Genomic DNA, 20,853 nt, shown 5'->3' on the forward strand with positions numbered 1-20,853 from the left:
AAAAGTTATTTAATGATCAGTTATTTAAATCCATCATTAATATTTCCCCAATCCTTCTTTGAGTCTTATATAAAATATTGTCCTATAAACGTTGACTTCAAAGTGTTTGATGTTGTTCTTGGTTGACCTGTCAGCAAGCACGCAGCGTTCTCGCATTGCTCCTCCTCAGTTTGCCTCTCAGACTATAACTCACTGACTATAAACAGCCTGCTAACAAATAAATATTCTGTCAAAGTTACAGGGTGTTCCTTCTCTGTAGTATCACTTGTGTCAGAAGGAAGACTTTAGTTTGGTATGTCAGTAAGGTTATCAACCAAACATTTTGTATGCTGTTCTCACCAGGAGCAGCTTCAGTGCTGCATAGTACTTCGCTATCTGCAGCTTGTCCTTGCAGCGGGGACTCGGGATTATTAGAATTGATGTCACAAGGCCGGAGCACAGCGGCCGCAGCACGCCACAACTCAGGTCATTTGTCAACGACGAGTGTTGGCTCTTGTTGGTGCTGCTGATGCGTCTAAACCCCCGGAAGGGTCATTTCACTTGAGAACTGAACATTATGTCCTTTCCTCTGGGAACTGCTCTTTATTGGCTTTATTGAATTATGTGGCATAATATTGACCTCTGCAGAGCTACTTGTTACTTTGGCTGTAAACAGAACTGTCCTCATGATTTTATTAGTGAATCCAAATACCTGAGCTACTTTATCTGTGTTTCCTCTTTGTCATAGATGAATGAGTTTAGTTGACTTTAGCATTGTACATAATGTAGATTTGTATTCAGTGCGGCTGTGTTTTTCTTTCTGCAGACTCTGGCCGGGAGCTTGTTATCACAGACCCAGTGGTCAGGAGTCGAGAACTCTTCATCTCTGACTATGTGGACACTTATCATGCTGCTGCTCTCAGGTAAACAAACTCGTCACGCACTTATCTACATGCACACACGCACACAAAGACTGTGGCAGTAGATATAAGCTGCACTTTGAATGAAGTTTCCAACAGGTTTCTGTTACACTCTACCCCTAAAGATCCAATAACATCCCAGCTGCTATGATTACAAAGCTCATGTTTATAGCAGAGTTATACCACCCAGTTTTTTATTGTGGTGTTTTGTTGTATTTGCCTGTTTCACAGTCATGGGCTAATTTTAAACTGTAAACAAGCCCAGTTTGGTTGCCCTGAAAATCCTTTATTTAACAGATGTTTTATTTTTGTTACGGAGTGGAACATTCGGGCCATTTTTGTAGCAGCTTGTGCTGCAATTTATGATTTGTTTTTCTTGAATATGACAATTTGCTGTCACGGATCTAGTGCTATTATACTAATAATTCACTCTTCAGGCAAATACTGCTGTTACTGGCTAACATCATCTATGTTTTAATGGATACATAACCCTTGTAAAATACTCACCTGCTGTGATCCAGATTCAGGAAACAGAAGAATGACTCTTTAACTACAATGTGCTATATTTATTCTGATTGGCAACATGGTAATAGTATGAAATGACTGCTTTGTTTCCATCAGCTGTCTTAACCAACTCTAAAAGAAATCGCACTAAACGTTCTATTTCATTTATACGACATTCACAAGTTAAAACAATATACCATGCTTTACTGCTGTGAGCAGGTGCTACAGAAAAAGACCAGATGTGTAAAGATGCAAAGCCATAAATGAGACACATGTCTCACGCTGTCTTACATTAAAACACTGATTAAAATGGCTGTGCATCAACTCCCTCACACGCACACCTGTCACAACACGAGCCTCTCGAGTAAATCTGATGGCGGCCACTCTCTCTGTGCTTAATGTCAGGAGAAACTAATACTGGCTCAATCGTTTTTTTGTTTTGTTTTTTTTCTTTCTCTCTGTGCTCTTGCCTCTGTCTCTTCATCCATTCCTGTCTGACCACCCCTCCCACCTCTCCCACTTCCCCTTTTTCTTTAACCAGAACCATCTGTGCGCAGCACAACGGCGGGCAGCCAAAGCCATGTCTCCCAGAAACCACTGATTTCAGGGCAAATTAGCTGTAACTTCTTCTACACAGAGCACCCTTTGATTTGACTTATTCTCCAGGCTTTAGATAAACGAGAGGGAATTCCAGTGGGATGCCGTAATGCCGCAGCTCTCCGAAGACAGCCCTCCTTAGCGCCCTTTAATCTTTTCAGGGGGGGGAGGAAGATACTGTTTCTCTGCAAGGCAGCCCAGCTCCATATGCCTGTGATGTCTGTTATTTTGATAGAGCCAGACACCAGAGAGCTGGAAACAGGAAATGGTATCAAGATGTGGTCAGACCCTCAGCCCTCTCAGCTCATTGGGGGGTAATTCTGTCGGGAGGGAGACACACACACAGGTTGAATTCCTGTGCAGATCTCTGCAGTGTCTGCAGCAGACGGGGCAGAGCTGACATATTCAGCTGGTGTTTACGGGTTCAGTAGCCAGAGCCTCATGTCTCACTGTAAAGTCAGCAGGCACTGACAGGCACTAGATACCTGCTGCTGTATTTGTCACCTCCAATAGATGAACGCCCCAAGAGCTTCTAATTAGGGCTACGTGTGCTCCTGCTGGCGTATCACTTTGTCATGTAGTTGTTGTTGTCTAATAAAACCTGTCTTCTCTCACACAGGGGGAAATGCAACATTTCCCATTTCTCCGACATTTTTGCTGCCAGGGAGTTCAAAGCCCGCATCGACTCCTTTTTCTATATCCTCGGATATAACCCAGAGACCAGGTGAGGAGCTTTCTGTCCAGTCAATTCTACTCATACAGTACCCGTATTAATCATCCCACAGGCTAGACATGCTGTGTTGACTCCCCACAAAACTGATTTCACGTTCAAATAGGGCTGCAATTCATGATTATTTTCCAAATTAATCAATGTCTAGAAAATGTCCATTACACAAAGCCCAAGGTGATGTCCTCCCCCAGATCAGCAGTCCAAAACATCACAAAGCAGCAAGTCCTCACAATTGAGAGACTAAAACTAGACAATGTTTGGACTTATTACATTCAGTAATAATAGTGACTCAAGGGATTAATCAATAATCAAAAATTGAATCATTAAAGACAGACCGTTAATCTGTTAATCAACTAATTGTTAAGCTATAACTTCAAAGTTCACAAAGGTCAAATTTAATTGAAATAAAGTTATAGCCATTAGTTATAGTTGAGCACAGATGTGATTAAAATTATATGAGACGAAATGGATTATATTGAGTAATATCCCATAATTATCATATAATACATTCCTAGTAATATTAAATATTGTTTCATGGTATGACAATTATAATACGTGATGTTTTTTTTGTTTTTTTTAGCAGTAGCATAAATTAACGTTTGTGTTTTAGGACATGAACTAATGTTTCTGAGTTTTATTCACATGAGCTTTCGGCTTTTCTGGCTTTGTTATGTCTAACGATGTTTTCTGCTCATTACTGCTGTCAATGTTATCAGTGCAAAAAGAATGGTCCTAATGTGGTGTAATTATGGAGAATGAGCTCGAGGGAAACCCCCGTGGCTTTCTAATTGTTTGGGCGCTTGTTAATATTTGTCAAATTACATGTCAAGTTTGAATTATTAATGTTTTTTATGAAAATTAAACTTAGAATCGGAAATCTTCATGGATCTCCTTGATGGTGTTTTGAGTCACTTGTCGGATCAGGATGAAAGACACAGACAACACTTTAACATGTATAAGGACTGAATACATATAAGGACTGAATTCCATTTAGCTGCTTCAGATAATAACAATGTGTCTTCACGGTTGTGATTCTGGTGTTAGTGAACTCAAAAATGGACTTTTGATTTAAGATGAGTCATTTCGCTCAGCTAACTATGTTGTAAAACTATATTACATTTATTTACTTGACACTTTGATGCAAAGCGAGTTACAAAAATTGTATTCAACCATTTAAATGTGGAGATGACAAGATCTGTAGGAATCATGCACGTACATCACCTTAAACAAATATGCTGCTTTGAGTGCTACATTTAGAAACAATAAGAGAAGGTGTTTTTATGGGTCAAGATCATTGACAGTTTAAAGAATGGACGACATATCTGTGACGACTCCCATAGATTCTCAGAACGTGTTGGCTCTGGCTGCCGCCATGTTGGTAGTTCTGCCTCCTCTGCCTCAAGGCTAAAGCTCCAACAAGCCACCTGTAATGGCACCCACCTGTCAAAGCAGCAATGCTATTAATTATGGAGATTGACTCATTCTATAGCCAGCCTGAACTGGCCGTTTTAGGAACTGCACTTTTGTCACTTTTGCATTGACTTGACAGACACACAGATTCCCGTGTGGTCAAGATGCAGTTTGAACAGATGAGTTTTCATTTTGATTTAAATAGCCTTATAAATGTAAAAAAGTGTCATGAACTCACGTTGGACAGATATAGACATTTCAACTTCTCACTTATCTTATTATTTTCCTTTTTAAATCATTTATATTTTACACTTTTACTGGTCACTTCATTAGCTACACCTGTATAATTTAATGTGATCCAATACAGCAGCTCTGCTCAAATTCTACTTTCACAAAGTTCAGTTTTTGTTGTCAGAAAAGGTAATAATTCTGCTTTATATTTAATATTGAGGTTGTAGTGGGTGGCAGAGGTTTTGCACTAGTGTGCATTATATTTCTAATATTATGGCCTGCAAACTACAACATCAATAATAACCATGTTATTTTAATACCTCTCAGACAGTGTCAACAAAAACTGAACATTATTGTCTAAAGGCAGTATTCATAGCAGATTTAATTTTTTTATTTAAATGGCTCCTTCAGCAACAGACTGCTACACCCAGCATGTAAGAAGGAGCGCTACCACAGGTCATCCATTCAAACAGCTGTCGGACTCAGCATGACTTCATCTAGCACTGTTAAATTAAATTACTCAATTACTTTTTCCTGTGTTACGTACTTGACTTTACTGTTATATATAGATAGATAGAAACAAATGATACAACATTCATATCTGGTGTATATAGTGTATATAACTGTATTTAATTTGCAATTCCAAGTATAATATCTCTATATTTATTTCATCTTGTGTATGTGAGCTGCTGTAACAAGAATTTCCTCAGTGTAGGGTCATTAAAGTCTATCCTATCTAATCCTTACTGTTATAATGGATCGTACAAGTGTAGCTGGTGGTGAGTGAATTTTGTTGTCCCACCACTTGGACTTAAAATATTCCCAGAAAGGAACAATGTCCACAAAATTCACTGAAGGACATGTGGGACGTGTCCGGTTGTTGCACATGATGAGCTGTTGAATTCATTTAGTCGCTGGAGCTAAATTGGTGACCTCCCATTGTTGTTATCCACTTTGCAGTATCTCACGTGTTGCAGTGACAGCTGTCATTGTTATTGGCACCTCTGTGGTTGCCAGTTGAGAACCCCCTCCTTCAGGGGGCCCTGCTCCCCCTCTCCCTCCCCTCCCCTCCTTCCCCCTGTGCTCCGCTCGTTTGGTATTCAGACCGGGGTGTCTGCAGCCTTGCAATTTCACTCTTGTTTATTATGGCGCAGACATACGAGGAGAGATGAATTCCGTATCCTGCATGCGTGTCTGTCTGTCTGCCTGCCTCCCCTGTGTGTGTGTGTGTGTGTGTGTGAGGTCGCAGCACATGCTCAGTAGCGTCTGTAGAGAAGCGAGCCGAGCTTGCGACGCTGTACGTGCAGGCTGAGGTCACAGCACAAGCTCAGTGAATACCTCTCTCCGGGAGCGAATGCGTGGTTCTCCATTTTGAGCACCTAGAAATAGGTGTGAGAGGGGGAGTTAATATCAGCGAGCATTTACACATACAGTGTCACCACCCAACCTTAGGGCTCGATGTCAGAAATGGACGATTTGTTCAGTCCCCGGAGGTAGGTCTGCGCTCGTATTCTCGTGCTTTCTCCTTACGACTGGCTGCGCGAGTGTCTCGACTCGAGTCTTTATTCGTGTTGACCAAAAAAAAAGAAAAAAAAAAAGTGTGTGATGTTTGCGAGCTGTCCGCATCGCTGTCACGATGTTAAACGTCTGTTGTTTGTGTCTGTGCGCACGAAAAGGCGCTTGTGCACATTGTGTCAGCAGCAGCAGCAGGGCTGAACACGCAGACTGTCACTGCAGATCACATACCGTTACCTCCGTTATTGTGCTGCCATAATCGCGTCACACCTTTTATTCATACCGGCCACCCGGTGTTTGCGATGCATCCGCGGGGTGTTGGGCTGATCAATGTGCACGCCAGCATGCTTTTCTGTCGCTCAGATAGACGCGGTCGTGGAGCTACGCTGGCTCCCATTTTACAGCTCCTGTTTACAGTCGGGATGACATGGCGCATGGAGCGATGCTGGGCTGCACAACACAAAGCTCATGCCGGCTCTGGCACCCCTGCGACCGGGCTGTGATGTGTCCACGCTGCCCGTCGTGGCACTTAAGTACCATGAAGTTGGGTTTGTTTTTGCTGTGCTGCAATTATGTCAGTGTGCCACAGACTCGCGCTGCGATTGGCTGAAATTGATGGAGGGGGCGGGGTTATCCTTGATTGCACACGCAGACACACACAAAAGTTGATCAGACTGTTATGATGTTGTTTGGGTTTAATAGCAGTAAGACTGTAATTCTTCACATGATAGTGTGCTAATGCTGAGTTAGATGTGTGACATCGTTTATTTACTCGGCAACAGCTTGTTTGAGAAAACATAGAATAACTTTGAGATAATGCTTTTTAAAAAATCTATATTAAGAGTCCGAAAATTAAAAGCTTCTGTGGTATTTATGTCTTTGCCGTTCTTTCCGTCTACAAGAAATAAAAAACAAACATGTTGCATGTGTTAGTATTACTAATTTTCTCACATGCTCGTAAATGTTTGTCTGTTCAAGTTATACCTGCTTCATGGAAACTCCTGAGAGCTTCCTGCTGTGATACATCTGTATTCTGCCTCCTCTCTCAGGCCTTTATGCAGCATTCCTCCTCTATGTCTGCTCTCAGGTATTTGCCTGAGTAAAACATGGCTGTCTCGCAAGACGTTGTTCTTATTTTCGGGTGCCACGGGTCCTCATCCATCATCCTTACAGCCTCCTGCCAAACGTACAGTGGAGCTGGCCGACTGCACATCGTCAGAAACACGTTGTAGAAGTTTCTCTCGGTTGCAACACAGAACAGATTCATGCTCACTCGCTGTATTTTTCTCTCTAGTTAGTAGACTACACGCAGGCTAGATATTAAGTATACTATGTAATGTGCAATGAGATGGTCTGTGACTAAAAAACGGATAATGTATTTCTTTGTTTCAAGCTTCTTCTGCATCCAAGCAAATCTGCATCCACGCTACGTATTTGTTATAAGTAGTTCAAAACTTTCAGTCAAATAACAGCCCTAAAGTAGACTTAAATGTCATGAAATCATTATGAATGTTATGTGATGATGCAGGAAACCACATTTGATCTATATCAGCACTGTATATCGCTTCTGGCTCTTGTGCTCAGCCAAATTTCTGATTGCTTTATATTTAGTTTGTTATCCATTGCAAACCTTTGTAACCAAACTGAACTGAAGTGTTTCGACATGTTCTGGAGCAGCAGACGGTCTCTGGCAGGCCTGGGGTCATTTACTGCAGCTGAAAATTCAGTTTCTTTGGCCCGTGTTGATATGGTCTGTGCCAGTGCTTCTGTCAGCCATAGTTCACAACACCATGGATTACTCTCTCCTGTCTGAAAAGGAAGAGGAGGTCTGTAAAGGAGGGGAAAGGGGAGTTGGGTCAAATATGTACCCGTCATAGGGTTTTGTGGTTGGAGACTGTAAAGAGACCAGAGGGCTGTGGCCTCTCAGGTTTCCGCCAGGTCTCCGTGATGGAGTGCGAGCTTCTCTGGGTGCAAATCACGCTGACAGATTCTGGGCCGCCCCGCGCTCGGCTGTATGAAAATCGGCACTGTTACCTAGGCAACAGAGGGAATGGCTTTTCAAAAGGAACATCTTGTCATTTTCTTTAATCCACTGCAGCTGGAGATTCGGAACACTATTATTAAATTGCAGTTGCTATGGCTACCAACATTTGTACCAGCAGCCGTTTCAGAGGCTCTCGCCCTGCATATCCAGAGCCAGTTCTCCCCCTTCTACGTCCTCCACCCCTCCTCCTCCCTCTCCGCCGCCTCCTTTTAGGGGATTCTGTTTTATTGCTGCATCCACAATATCAGGCCAGCAAATGTGCTCGGCTCAGCTCGCTGTGCAGGAGCAGTGAACCAGGAATATTCTCCTGAAATCTTTATTTGCTTTTCAGAATAAAACACTGTGTACTTTTTTTTTTCTCACATGTGACTTGCCTGTAAAGATTTCCACAAAACAAAGCACGTCCTTGTGCCCTCTCACTGTATTTTGATCTTGTCCTGGTCATGAGTTGTTAGTTTTCTGACATTTTCTTTCTCCCCGGCTTCAAAGCTTCAATCACTTAGGATACCCAGCTGTGACTTTGTAGTTTGTGTGATTGTTCAGCTCATTCAACAGGCACAATGTGGACAGATTTCTTACAGCAAGCTTTTAGATGATGCCAAGTAAATATTTTGTTTCAATCTGCTTTCTTTGTCTCTTCTCAGGCGACTAAACAGCACACAAGGGGAAATCCGAGTGGGACCCAGTCACCAAGTAAGTCATTGTACAGCATACGACACCCAGCAGTTGACTTTAGAGAGTTCACTGTTAGTGGAAGCTGGAAACAACAGACAGCCTTTCCCTTGAAAATTTAATCACCACACATTTAGCTAACAACTCTTTTTTTTTACCTCTTTGATGCCATTAATGGTGTCGCTTGTCATTTAAGATCCAAGCAAGATGTGTAGTAGCACAACAAGGACTTAGGTTTTACCACAACTACACAACGAGCTAGTATGGTCTGCACTACAATGCTGTTTTCACAAGACTGATAATCAAACTTTATATCGAAATGCAGCAGCAATTTTATCAGGTAGTAATACCAGTGTGGAGTAACTTAGACCTCAATCAAGATCCTTTAGTTTGATCCACAGTTTACATGGAAGACTGCATTACATTTTTATGATAGTGTACAGTAATCTTTGTGTCTGCTAGCCTGTGAAACTGTATTGTAGCTGTGGGATACTTACACAAACTAGAGTTTAAATACACCGCAAAGTTGCCAACACATAAGAGAACGATCTGTACGTGCTCCATCTTTAACAAAAAATAAATAAATAAAAGACAGTCGCGTTCATCTGAAGCGCTGCACGGACAGAAAATCATTCGAGTGCTTAACTTCTGTGTTGTGTTAAGATACAGTATTGAATATTGTGACTGTAACTTGTCCTCATTCCATGCTGCCACCACCCAGGGTAGAGTTGATGACAGGGAGTTGAAAGTTGATATTGTCCTCAAGCTTGCATGCTATTTGTAGTGTGACACCACCTGTCCCCCTCCTTCTCCTTCTCCCTGGACCTAATTAGGCCAAGCTCCCGGAGCTGCAGCCTTTCCCCTCTCCTGGTGGCCAAGCCGTGACCGAGAATGAGGAGCTGGTCTGGATGCCAGGGGTCAATGACTGTGATCTTCTCATGTACCTCAGAGCCGCAAGGTGAGCCTAGAGAAACACAGGAGTTGGCAGGGTTGTAAAGGCAACCTACTAGTCCAATGGAAAACTATCAGTAATGAGGTTAACTATTTTTCAAAAATATGTAACTCCACTATTGATATTGATTCAGAACTTTATTGAGACGTCCAAGATCAGTCAAATCAAATCTCTGTTTTGGTTTTGTAGTCTCAGACGTGCTTTTGGTATTGCGTGTTAATGTTTCACTTCATCGCGTGTTGTATCATGGGATAAAATCATTCATCAGATTATGTTACAGTGTCAATGTGTATTCAGGGGTTGTCATTAATCACCATCTGTCACTATGACGGACAGTGTTGGAGATATTCTTTATTTGTTTTCATGCTCTCCAGTTTTACTTACTTACATATATTACTTTTATTACACTGTCTTTGTGTTTATACTGTTATATTATAATGTGCTTAATGTCAAAGCCCTACAGAGTAATATATATATATTATTTCTTCTTAACAAGTGTGCATGCAGGGAACATTGGATGTGCTTTTTAATGACAACAAAATATTGCTTTGACCATAATGTAGAAGGATAGTTATTACACTGTTCCTCTTTCATCATGTTATTGAGAAATAAAATTCACTGCAGTGTGGAACAGGAGATGAGATGTAGAGCAGAGATACAGACTGCTGATGTAGTTCAGCACTACTTTTCTTTTCAAATGTATCTTGTTTTTTGAATTTAATTGATTAATCATTTGATCTATAAAACTCTCAGAACTGTCTGGGAAAAATGCCCAACACAATATCCAAGAGCCCAACGTGAATTATTCAGTGTATAATGTAAGGGCTGGAAAAGCAGCAAATTCTCACATCTGAGTCTGGAAACATCACAAAAGATGACTTAAAGCAACACATAAACTAATGCTGTAGCTCTAATTTATCCATTACAAAGCTATCTAGTTTATGTCTGTAAAGGCAACATTTCCTTTAACCTGTATCATCTTGTTTGAATATGGTGCTGACTTTTTACAATCTGCTGAATTTTATTTTAATTTTATAACGTTATGTCTCAGCAATGATAGCCATGTAATATTCTTTTTAGATTTGTACATTTCTGTGTATATTTAGTCATCTGTTATCATCTCTGCTATACAAGTGAGATGTGATTTTAAAAAAACAACAACGGGGACATTAAAGTCAGTTAAGTAACAGTAGCTGTGTGCTGTTTTAATGTTAATTTCATATGTTGTGTGTCCATAGGAGCATGGCTGCCTTTGCAGGGATGTGTGACGGAGGCTCAACAGAAGACGGGTGTCTAGCAGCTTCTCGAGATGACACTACATTAAACGCACTTAACACTGTAAGTAGCCATGCTAGAAATCAAGTGTGCATGATAGAAAATACACAATAAAATGTTGCGTTTGAATTGCGGGGATCGCACTGTTATTTAAGCTCTGCAGTGATGGGCACTGATAAAGCCCTCGAGCCAGTAGAGTAGCCCCCTGTAGTAAACCCAGCCTCAGAGGCTTACAATACATTAGGCGTAATGAGAGATTTGTCCATCACATTGATAATGAATACCGAGGAATCAAGCACAAGAAAGAGATTAGAATCATCATAAACAGGGCATTTATATTCCAACTCTATAAACTGGGAAATTAACATAGCGGGTAGGTCATTGTCTCTCGACCTTCCTCTCCATTTGCAATTCCAATGAGTAATGCTTGTTTATTCTCAGAGGAAGAGCTCCGCCGCTGCCTTTCACCCATTTGAATGTGACACAGGACTTAAAGCTGCACAGTTATTGCCTTTATCACCGTGTTGGTTATTTCCAGGTTGCTCCTCGGGTCTTTGCACAGCATTTCCTTTGTTGCTCTGTTGATCTGTTGTAAAAAGATTTGTCAGGTTACTGCATGTCTCTCCCCTGCCTCTCCTGTCTCCTTCAACTGCACTGTCAAATAAAGACAAATTCCAAAAAAGGTTCAGACACTCCAGCATGTAAACTCTGTAATCGACTCAATGAAAAATCGGTACAGCTCAAAATGTCCCTCCTGTAAAGAAAGATGCCACCTTAATTTATGTTTCTTTTTTTAAAATATCCACTTGTTCTTAATAATAATCAGAATTCTAAGCTTTTTTGTGATTGTCCTCAGCTTCACGAGAGCAGCTATGATGCAGGAAAAGCTCTCCAGCGTCTGGTGAAGAAGCCTGTACCCAAACTGATAGAGAAGTGCTGGTCTGAGGATGAAGTGGTAAGAATGTCTTTAATATATATATATTTTTAAAAAGGATAAAGTTAGCATACACAAGAAATGTATGTTTTGTTATTTCAGAGCTTTCTATAGTTTTCTTGATGCTTCCTTGATATTTCTTGCTGTCTGTTACAGCTTGGTTTGTGTCTTTAGAGGGAGCTGTTGAGAGAGAGTTAAAAACAAGGCTCTTGGCCCAGTCTCACAAGACATCAGTAAAAACACTCGTCAGTTTCCAGCTCCTCCAAGGCCCAAGAGCAGCTGCATCCTGTTTATCACCCACAGAATAAATCTTTAGCATGGAAGTCTGGAAAGGGAAAAGACTGAGGCCTGGTAATGTTAGCCTCCATTTGAATTTAGATGTGATTTTCACCACAGCTGTTGAAACGCTGGAATCAGAAAATGGCAGCCCTTGCTCCTGATCAAACACCACATCGTGAAGGGGTGGGAGGGGAGTGGAAGTGCAGGATAACACCATGTCAGAAACAACTAAGCGCTGCTTTATGACACACTACATGTTTGTATACCCTCACGCTTTTAAAGAAATCACTGCTTACTATAGATCCTAGAAAAACAAAAGGCTCATCTGTGTTAGTTTTTCCTCCTCCTGGGTGACTCATCCTTTTTCTACTTCGATATTATTTGGTAATGCCGAAAGCCTGGCAGTCTTTTGTTGTGCTTTGAATCAAGCAGCTCAGATCCGGTGGAAGTGAATGGGTTGATTTGTCTGGTAATTGAACATGATGGGCACATTCAAATAAAGCCAGAGCCCACGGCAGGACCGCAGCGAATCACAACAAATTACCTCAGTCATCCTTTTGTGGACGAGTTATGAGTTTGCCTTTATTTATGCATGCTTACCGGCGCCAAGCTAAACTGCTATGCAAAGACGATCAGAGCCGAGGACGGGTATGTTGATGGGAGGCTTTATGGCCACACTCCACCACAGCAGGTCTACCACAGACCACTCGTCGAAGAAGCGCAGTAGGGGCTCAACAGAAGAAGCTGTAAATACCACAAATTGGATGAAAAATTTAGCATTACAGTGTTATTTATATGAAACGATAGACCATAATGTATTCTTTGAATCTTAAAGCATTATTGAACTCTGTGACACAGACCAGGGATATGGCTGAAATAAGATTATATCATAATATAGCCCAAGTGATGCTATATTTCTGAGTCTATCACCATATGGATGTTTTTTTTTAAATCCCATAAGGATATATGATCTGAGAGCACTATTATTTAACATAAACAAACAATCTTGATGCAGATGCAGTTGATCTGAATGTTCAACACAATCTTTGTGTATGTTAATGTCTTTTTAAAACACATTTTAACATCTTTGTGTGTCTTTAAACACATTTTAATATATTTAAACATATTTTTGTTAAAAAAATCTTCACTTTTCAACTAGCCCCAAAAGTTAACGCGCCTTATTGGCAGGACCCAAGCCTGGCCCCGTCTCTGCCAGACTAATAATGAACATGTCTTTACCAGTGTGGCAGAAGGAAGACTTCGAGTTTTAATACGACGCAATGTTTGAAACAAGCGGTATTAAAAGAATATGAAGCAGCTAGCGGTGCTGCTAAGGCTAAAACAACACAGAGTGTGGATGATTGACACCTGTCACCTGTTGACCAATCAGAGTCAGAAGAATCGATTAGTACCGCCCACATTCACCTTTGACCCACCAATGACGATCCAGAATGAAGTAAACCCAAAGGTATATATCGCAGCAAGAGGTCACACTTCACTTTCAAAGACTCTTTGTCTTTATGTAAACAACCAGGAGCTTCGTGGTTGATTCAAACTAAAGCAGAGACATGGCAGGAGACATTAGCAGCGTTTCTCATGCTGGAATAGAACTTTTGACACAAAACAGCAAAGATAAGACATACTGTGTCGTTTTGTGGGTTTTGTTGCTACTTTTTGGGGGCTAGCTTGCCAAGTTTTCATCGCACATTGATGAGACACATATCTTTGTAAGATATATTTTTATTTTTTGGATGTGGATAAGTTCGGCGGGCCGTATTGAAAAGCCTAACGGGCCGTATATGGCCCACGGGCCGTAGTTTGCCCTTGTCTGCTCTAGATCCTCACACTAGTTTGGCATCTATCAGGTTTTTGTCGGCCGGCATGTATACTGATACAAAATATCTGCAGTAAGCCAATAATGGCTGATATATTCGTCTAGCCATATACCCCAATGTAGCAGATGTATTCAGAATTAAATGTAAATCATCAAAACATGCAGTGAATCGTGTTTCACTGAAACAAATACCTTCATGACTCCTTTTTTAGAAACAAAGATTTAAAGTGAGCATGTGATATATGATATTATTACAATAAAATTCCACTGTAAGACAATCAAATTGAATGATTGCCCAGCCTTGAATCATTATCTCGTTTAATTTATCCTGTAGCCTCGGTCAGGGGAACTCCATCTACGCTTTCACAGACGAGTTTCATCATGTTTAGACAGCATTACGTAAGTGAAGGAGTGGGGGAGCTGTCAGGGAGTCTAGTACACTTTGTAAGCCTTGTTCAGCGGCGGGTGGAGGTGGTCAGCGGGCCATTTTGTGTGCTCCTCCCGCCCCATAGTGTCACACAGTCTGCAGAGGCAGCATCTTTACTCTGGCCGGCCAAGGACACAGCTCCCAGTGATCTGATCGCCAGTTGTGCCTTTTCAGCCCTGCAGCCTTGAGGGACAGGTGTAAATGTAGCTCCAACCTTGACGCACTCAGAGAAATCAGCCCTGCTGCTCTTTATTTATTTATCAACCCTTGCTCTGCTTCTCCTCCTCCTCCTCCTCCTCTCCCTCTTCCATCTCGTCCCCCCTCCAGGACTAGCTTCATTATTCCTGCCTGCTCTTTTTTTTCACCCCACCCGTGCATTCTTTTAGAGATGTGAATAAAAGTGACAGCGGGGGCCGCAGGAATGACAGAATCAGCCTGTCTGCAGGGTCACTTGTCACCCTCCCCTCCCCCCTTTGACTTCTCTTGCCCCCTCCACCCTCCTACCCCACCTCTCATCTCTCCACTTGCAGCTGCTGCCACATAGCACATAACCGCAGACCTTGTCTCCACTGTAGAAAAATATTTATGATTTCTCCCCACACACCATCACACAGAAAGATGAGACCGCTGATCATTTGTAAGCCGTTTCATTACCACTGTGGAGGAAGTGACAACGGCGCAAAGCGACAGACTGTTTGTTTCATTTTTATTCTCTCCTCGCTGGCACAGAAAATCATTTAACTTCAGGAAGATTTGTTAGTTAACCCCTGAACAATCTTTCACTAGATCATACACTAATCTTTCAATTGAGACTATTAGAAAAACTGAGAATCCATCACCACTGAGACGTTATAACTTCAGATTACACCACAGGAAAATCTCAAATCTTTTAACATAACTATAAAACTGAAGATATTTCAGTATTTCACCAGAAACATCTGCTGCAGAGTCTAACCTGCTTGTAGCTGTTGTGTGCTCAGTAGGCTGTTGAGGGTAGAGGAATGGTTGATTTAACCACCAAGAAAAGGGAAAATGTGATTACTAATATAATTACTGTTATTATGGGTGGGTGAAAGGTTTCAGATTGTCAGAGGAGTCCTCTACTTTTTCTGAAGTCTAACTCAGAGACACAGTCCCACTACACCACTTCTTTATGTGTGTTTTTATCCGAAGCCAGATCAGTCCTCACTGCCCACACACGGCACTCTTCCATCCTTTTGATTGTGCGATCCACAGCTTGTTTTTTTTTAAACCAGGAACAAAAAGCACTTCAAGTGAAAAGCACACAGGTTGTTTCCTTTTGTTGCTTTTATACATTTCTCCTCTGAAGCTGTCTTGTGAAATAGCATTAATGTTACAACACTAGAGTTGTTCTCCTATCTAAATAACCACTTGTTGTGAAGCATGAAACCACAATTAGCTGACAGGATATGATTATCAACATCTGCTTTTTAGAGTTTTTCGGTGACTGAATTTCGAGCTGTAGTTGGTCACTGCTGACACTTTCTGGGCAAGTACGGATGCATGTTTTTGATTAAAATGCACACGTTCCACGTGATGAAATAACATTGTGGCTCGAGGATTTTAGACTCCTTAAAGTGGCAAATCCAGTTTTGTTATTTTTATTCATCATGTAAACAGCATTTGGAAAACCGAGAAGCTATAGTGAACACAGGCATTGCTTTTGTTGCAGACAATAAGTATGGCCCTTTTACAACTAAAAAGAAAACTTTAATAATTTTTTTTTATTTATTCTACAGTTGTGAAATGTCATTATTATTGTATACAAATTTAATTATGACTCTAATTGTTCACCTTATTGAATTCCCTCCAGATTGTCTTTATTGGATGTATTAAAATAGAAAATTGTACATACACTCTTTTCTCTCACTCAAGCCACCGAAGATAATTTCAAAAATAATAATTCTGATGATAGTAATACATATATTGATTTGAGTATGTTGATAAATTCATAAAAGAAAAGATATGACAACAAACACATTTAAATATAATGTATGTACAGCAAATACTAAAAATAAACTATATTTCTAGTCCTCCTTATGCAAATATGACCCAGCCTCTGTGAGGCCTCTATCAAGATTTTACATAATGATTTGCCTCAATTGAGCTCAAGAGTATCAAATTAATTGGTCTTATTAAACAAGTGAGGTCACTATTACATCATCAAATTAATTCCTTTGCACCTTTCCTCCTGCAGACTTTGTGAAGGTTATTTGAGCTCTCGCACACTTGATAATATTAAAGCCCTAAATCTAAATAAGCAGTGCTAATAATGAACTGGCCAATAGGAGGTGCCATACAAACAATCAGCAGCAGCAGTGGTGGCGGCGGCCGTGCCGTGTGTCGCCATGTCAGAGACAGAGAGGCTGATCTATGACTGCTGTGGGGCGGCAGGTCTATTCCTCAGCCAGCTGCACTCTGCCGAGGCTTATCTCCGGCTGTGTCTTGAGCTGATAGATGACTGGAGCCCGGCCGCCGACAGCACTGGGGTTGGTGGGGGGGTGGTATGAGGGAAGGGAGAGAGTGGCGGCCCCCCAGTGGTTGAACACAAGCCTACAGACCTGAGATGCGTCCCCCAACCAAAAACACCACAGTCGGATCAAACACAACATGTCTCCCTGCGTCCCCCCTGCTGCAGGCTGGAGATTATTTTAAAGTTAGACCAGCAGCTTTACTCGTCTGTAGAGGGAGCTCTGTTTGCTACAACCGAAGATTTAGTGTCAGCAGTGCATTTTATCACCATTACAGTTCAGTGCCAGCAGTGCGTTTTAGGGTTGTTTGGTGACTAAATAGCAGACAGGATGGGTGTGTGCTGGAATTTCCTGTCACCTTTTGTGTCAGTACAAGCCAAAGGAAGCAGAGGATGTTACTTTGCCTGCTAAAAGTTGGCAGAATATGTCTGTGTTTATTATTAGTAAATATGAAAACAGGACTGTCAGTGTAAGGTCTTCAGATACTGAAGAATATTTGGGGGATTTAAAAAATGGTTTCTAATCAAGGAGTATGTTTCCGTTAGCATATCTAAACATAGATTTCTACCTTCATGTATGGTGTCTGCGTAAAGAGGATGTGGGTAGACTAGTGTCTGTCAGTGCGGTTTCACCCTGTCTTCTTCAAGCATGTTGTGATTTCCTCTTAGAACACCGTGGCCAGTCTTATTACTTGCAGATATTTCACATCAGACAGCAGTGTTTTTACCCTTTGGTTTTTGGCGAGCGGGGCAGACCGTCCTCAGCCCTCTGGGTTTATACACAGCAGGCTCTGAAAGGTCAGCCTCTAACAACGAGTCAAGTGTAATGACTCCGTATTGAGTGAAAGTGGCTTTGTTTGCTGTTGGACAGTCTTGCGTCAGTGTTTTCATGGAATGACATTTAGCAGGAATTATGTTTCCATGTGTGAGCCTGCGCTCTGTTTGTCATCACGATACCATCTTTGTGCGTATGTCTGCATTATCTTAACCAGTTTTACAACTCCCAACAATCAACTCTTGAGCAGGAAGTGCGCACACACAACAATGGCCTATTGAATCATTTTTTCTCCTTCTCCTCCTCCTTTTATACGTCTCCTATCCAGCTTCACAATAGTCCTCTGTTAGCCTCCGAGGGGGAAACTTGGGGCGGGTGAAAAGCGCCAGCTCTCTGGAACACACTCAGAGAGAGAAGCCTGTTGTTTCTGCTCAGCGGATGGCCATTTGGTAGCGCTTCCACCCAGCTCAACCCCCCCTCCCGCCCTCCTTTCCTCTCCTCTTCCTCCTCCTCCTCGCTCGCTTGCTCACTCTGGCTCGCTCGGCCCCTCCTCCGCCTCTGTGTTGCCTAGCAACCGAGGGCTGGAGCAATCGGAGCACGGGCAGTGCGATTCAGGGAGCAGATTGGCGGATGATTTATTAGCTGGGCTGGAGAGCAGTGAGCCCAGGCAGCTGAAATGGAGCCTTAAACTGGAGCCGACGTGTAGGGAGGGAGGGAGGACAGGAGGGAGGGAGGAGGAGGGAGGAGGAAGCCACTGAGAGAAAGAGAACTGAAGGGAGGGAGGGGAGGAAAGAGAGGAGAGAGGGAGCATGCACACAGCTCTTCTATGGAGACGGACCGACAGACTGTAAATACTACAGTTGGGGAACATAATTAAGGTGACATAATTAGGACAGACACAGGCTGCGTGGGCAGGCCTGACTGTCTGCTAGTCCTAGCATCACTGCAACACGAGGAAATCTCAATCCAAACTCCTCTTCTGTACGGTGGTGAAACGGGTCAACAAACTCGATTTACTCAGCTGAACCTCTCTGTCTAAATCAGTTTCAGACCTACATCTTCAGAGAGTACATACTCTTTAAAAGCCGTATGTCGTCTCAGGTGGGACGTGGACTTATTAAAAACTTTTCCACGTAGCGAAGCGTCTGCCAAATGAATAAATCTAATTGATTAGACTCAGGTAAAGATGCAACACTCTCACTTTACTGCTGCTTAAAACCATCATTGATTTAACTCCTCCCTCTGCTTCAGGATTATTCTAATATTTGTGCATCCTTTGTGAAATTTTGCACATTTTCTACCCCACCAACATTCTTGAAGCTTGAGGTTTTAAAACTTTCGTCATCGCCCGTCACACAAGCAGCTGTGATGTTGATCCCATGAACCACTGCAGTATTCGTATGTAGCTCTGTGGACATTTGACTGACAGTCCAAATGGTAATCTGCTCTTAACCCCCTCGAGTGGTCTGAGATGGGTGTCGGGGATGTGGGGGAGCGCTTGTGTTGGAGACGGCTCCATCTACTGGCTAATCAACCGCTACACCTTCAGTCTGATTAATGTAAATCAACTGCTGTCTCATGTCACCGATGGGGCAGGCTTTTTTTTTTTTTTTTTTGTCCGAGCTGTCAGACCTCTTATGTGGATTATTTAGTCTGGTTTTATATAAACTTATACTTTTAAATTTTGTTCCTCACAATTACACAGTTAAACTCTAAAACCTGACGATTGTTTGTTTGCATAATCGAGATGAACACAGTCATTCATGCGTTTTGTTGAGATAGGTCTTTCTTTCTCGCCTGTAATTTCCCCTCCTGAAAGACAGTTGTGTGTTTTGCAGCTGGCTGTGTTACTTCTGTAAATTTGCCCTTTGTTCCCCACTAAAGCCGGGTATGTAAACCATCTGTGGTTACATAATGTACTGTACATGGCATGGAAAATGAACTCCTGACACTGAGACTGACTCCATGTCTGGTTTTCTTTCTCACTTCAGTCTCCTTCCACCATGTCAAAGACCTTTCTCCACACAAATTGTATCAGCCCGTCTCCCCTCTCGGGCTGGCAGATAGTTGAGCTTGTGCCTCTGTGTGCTGAGCTCTGAACACATTTAAAGGACTGCTGTAGTTTCTGTTTCAGTGAAAGCTTCTGCGTAGTTTTAATAACAACCAGTGGCCTGGTTTTTTCCTGTGTGGGGGTAGAGACATGAAGCCTGCTCGAGCGGTGTTAGTGGATCGAGAGCAGGCTGAAATGAGCGACACTAATGTGAAGCACACAACTCCACTCCAGGTTTTCCAGCCCGCTGCGAACCAGAGGCTCTCTTGCAGAAAGATCACATGTAAAGCCTTCCCCTTTGTAGTGGAAGAGCAGAGAGTGACAAGCTATTTCTTGCTTGTAAAAAAAAAAAAGAAGAAGAAGAAGGAAAAAAATCAGTGTACCGTCGGAGACCTTGTGGATTTGCCCCCTTAATTTTTCCTTTACCTGTGGCTGGACGTAGAGATTTGTGCCGTGCTCCCTGAGGACTTTTCCCTGCTTTTTGCTGGAGTTACTTGGTGGAAACGGTTGGCTGAGATCACTGAGGAACGGGACTCGCCTGTGGAACAAGAAAGTAAATCTGTTGGTTGTCTGCTTCGCTGGTTATGAATGTTTTTCAGCCTCCGCTTTTTATGGCTCGCAGTCTGTGTCTCTTAAAGGAGAAGAAATATATTTGGGTTGTTCTGCTTTTTGGTGTTTACTCGTGTCTGCCGTTGTTTTTCATGCTTCATTGAGGTGAGGTGGTGTGTCCACGTTCAGTTTTCATGTCAGGTTTAAATCCGATCTTATGAAGTAGCAATTTCTGTCATCATGCATCATGAGGGTGTTTTTCTGTATTTTACATTTTGACATGTTTTCCTTTTTTTTAAAATCTGCCATAATGTAAAGACAACTAGAAACTGTCCACCATGCACAGCGAGGCGTTTTTGCTTATCAGCTCTCAAGTTCAGGTTCTGACTTTAAACTTTTCACTCATGTGATTAACAGCATGTTCAACATTTACACTATTGTATATGTTTTTTTTTTGTTTTTTTTTAAATAATGGATTATATTTTTCTGACTGTGTTTTCCCTGCACATGAAAAGACGGGCTTAATCTCAGCGTCTCTCCCTGCCTTACTTGTCATTTCCTCTCTCGTTTTGCCCTGACATGGCTGTGCTTTCTCCGGAGTTTAAACGGCTTTCAAGATACACATCAAACCTCTGCGACCGCAGATTTGCAAAATGAAAACAGTGTTTTTTTGTCGTGGTGCTAG

At 42.0% G+C, this 20,853-nt stretch overlaps 1 protein-coding gene across 6 annotated transcripts in view; it reads left to right on the top strand.

Annotated features, from left to right (window-relative positions):
- The window catches only part of rerea (arginine-glutamic acid dipeptide (RE) repeats a), a 122,763-nt gene that overhangs the window by 83,090 nt on the left and 18,820 nt on the right, over window positions 1-20,853 (top strand). For 5 of the 6 annotated variants that reach the window (XM_027288376.1, XM_027288375.1, XM_027288377.1 and 2 more), the window contains 6 exons: window positions 806-902; window positions 2,620-2,724; window positions 8,575-8,623; window positions 9,436-9,560; window positions 10,793-10,892; window positions 11,686-11,784. In XM_027288376.1, coding sequence (XP_027144177.1) covers window positions 806-902; window positions 2,620-2,724; window positions 8,575-8,623; window positions 9,436-9,560; window positions 10,793-10,892; window positions 11,686-11,784 — 575 coding nt within the window. Of the gene's footprint in view, window positions 1-805; window positions 903-2,619; window positions 2,725-5,499; window positions 5,865-8,574; window positions 8,624-9,435; window positions 9,561-10,792; window positions 10,893-11,685; window positions 11,785-20,853 lie in introns of those variants that run through there. The other variant, XM_019254435.2, reaches the window with a different exon arrangement.

This window comes from Larimichthys crocea, chromosome XV (genome assembly GCF_000972845.2).
Source record: "Larimichthys crocea isolate SSNF chromosome XV, L_crocea_2.0, whole genome shotgun sequence".
Classification (NCBI taxonomy): Eukaryota; Metazoa; Chordata; class Actinopteri; family Sciaenidae; genus Larimichthys; species Larimichthys crocea.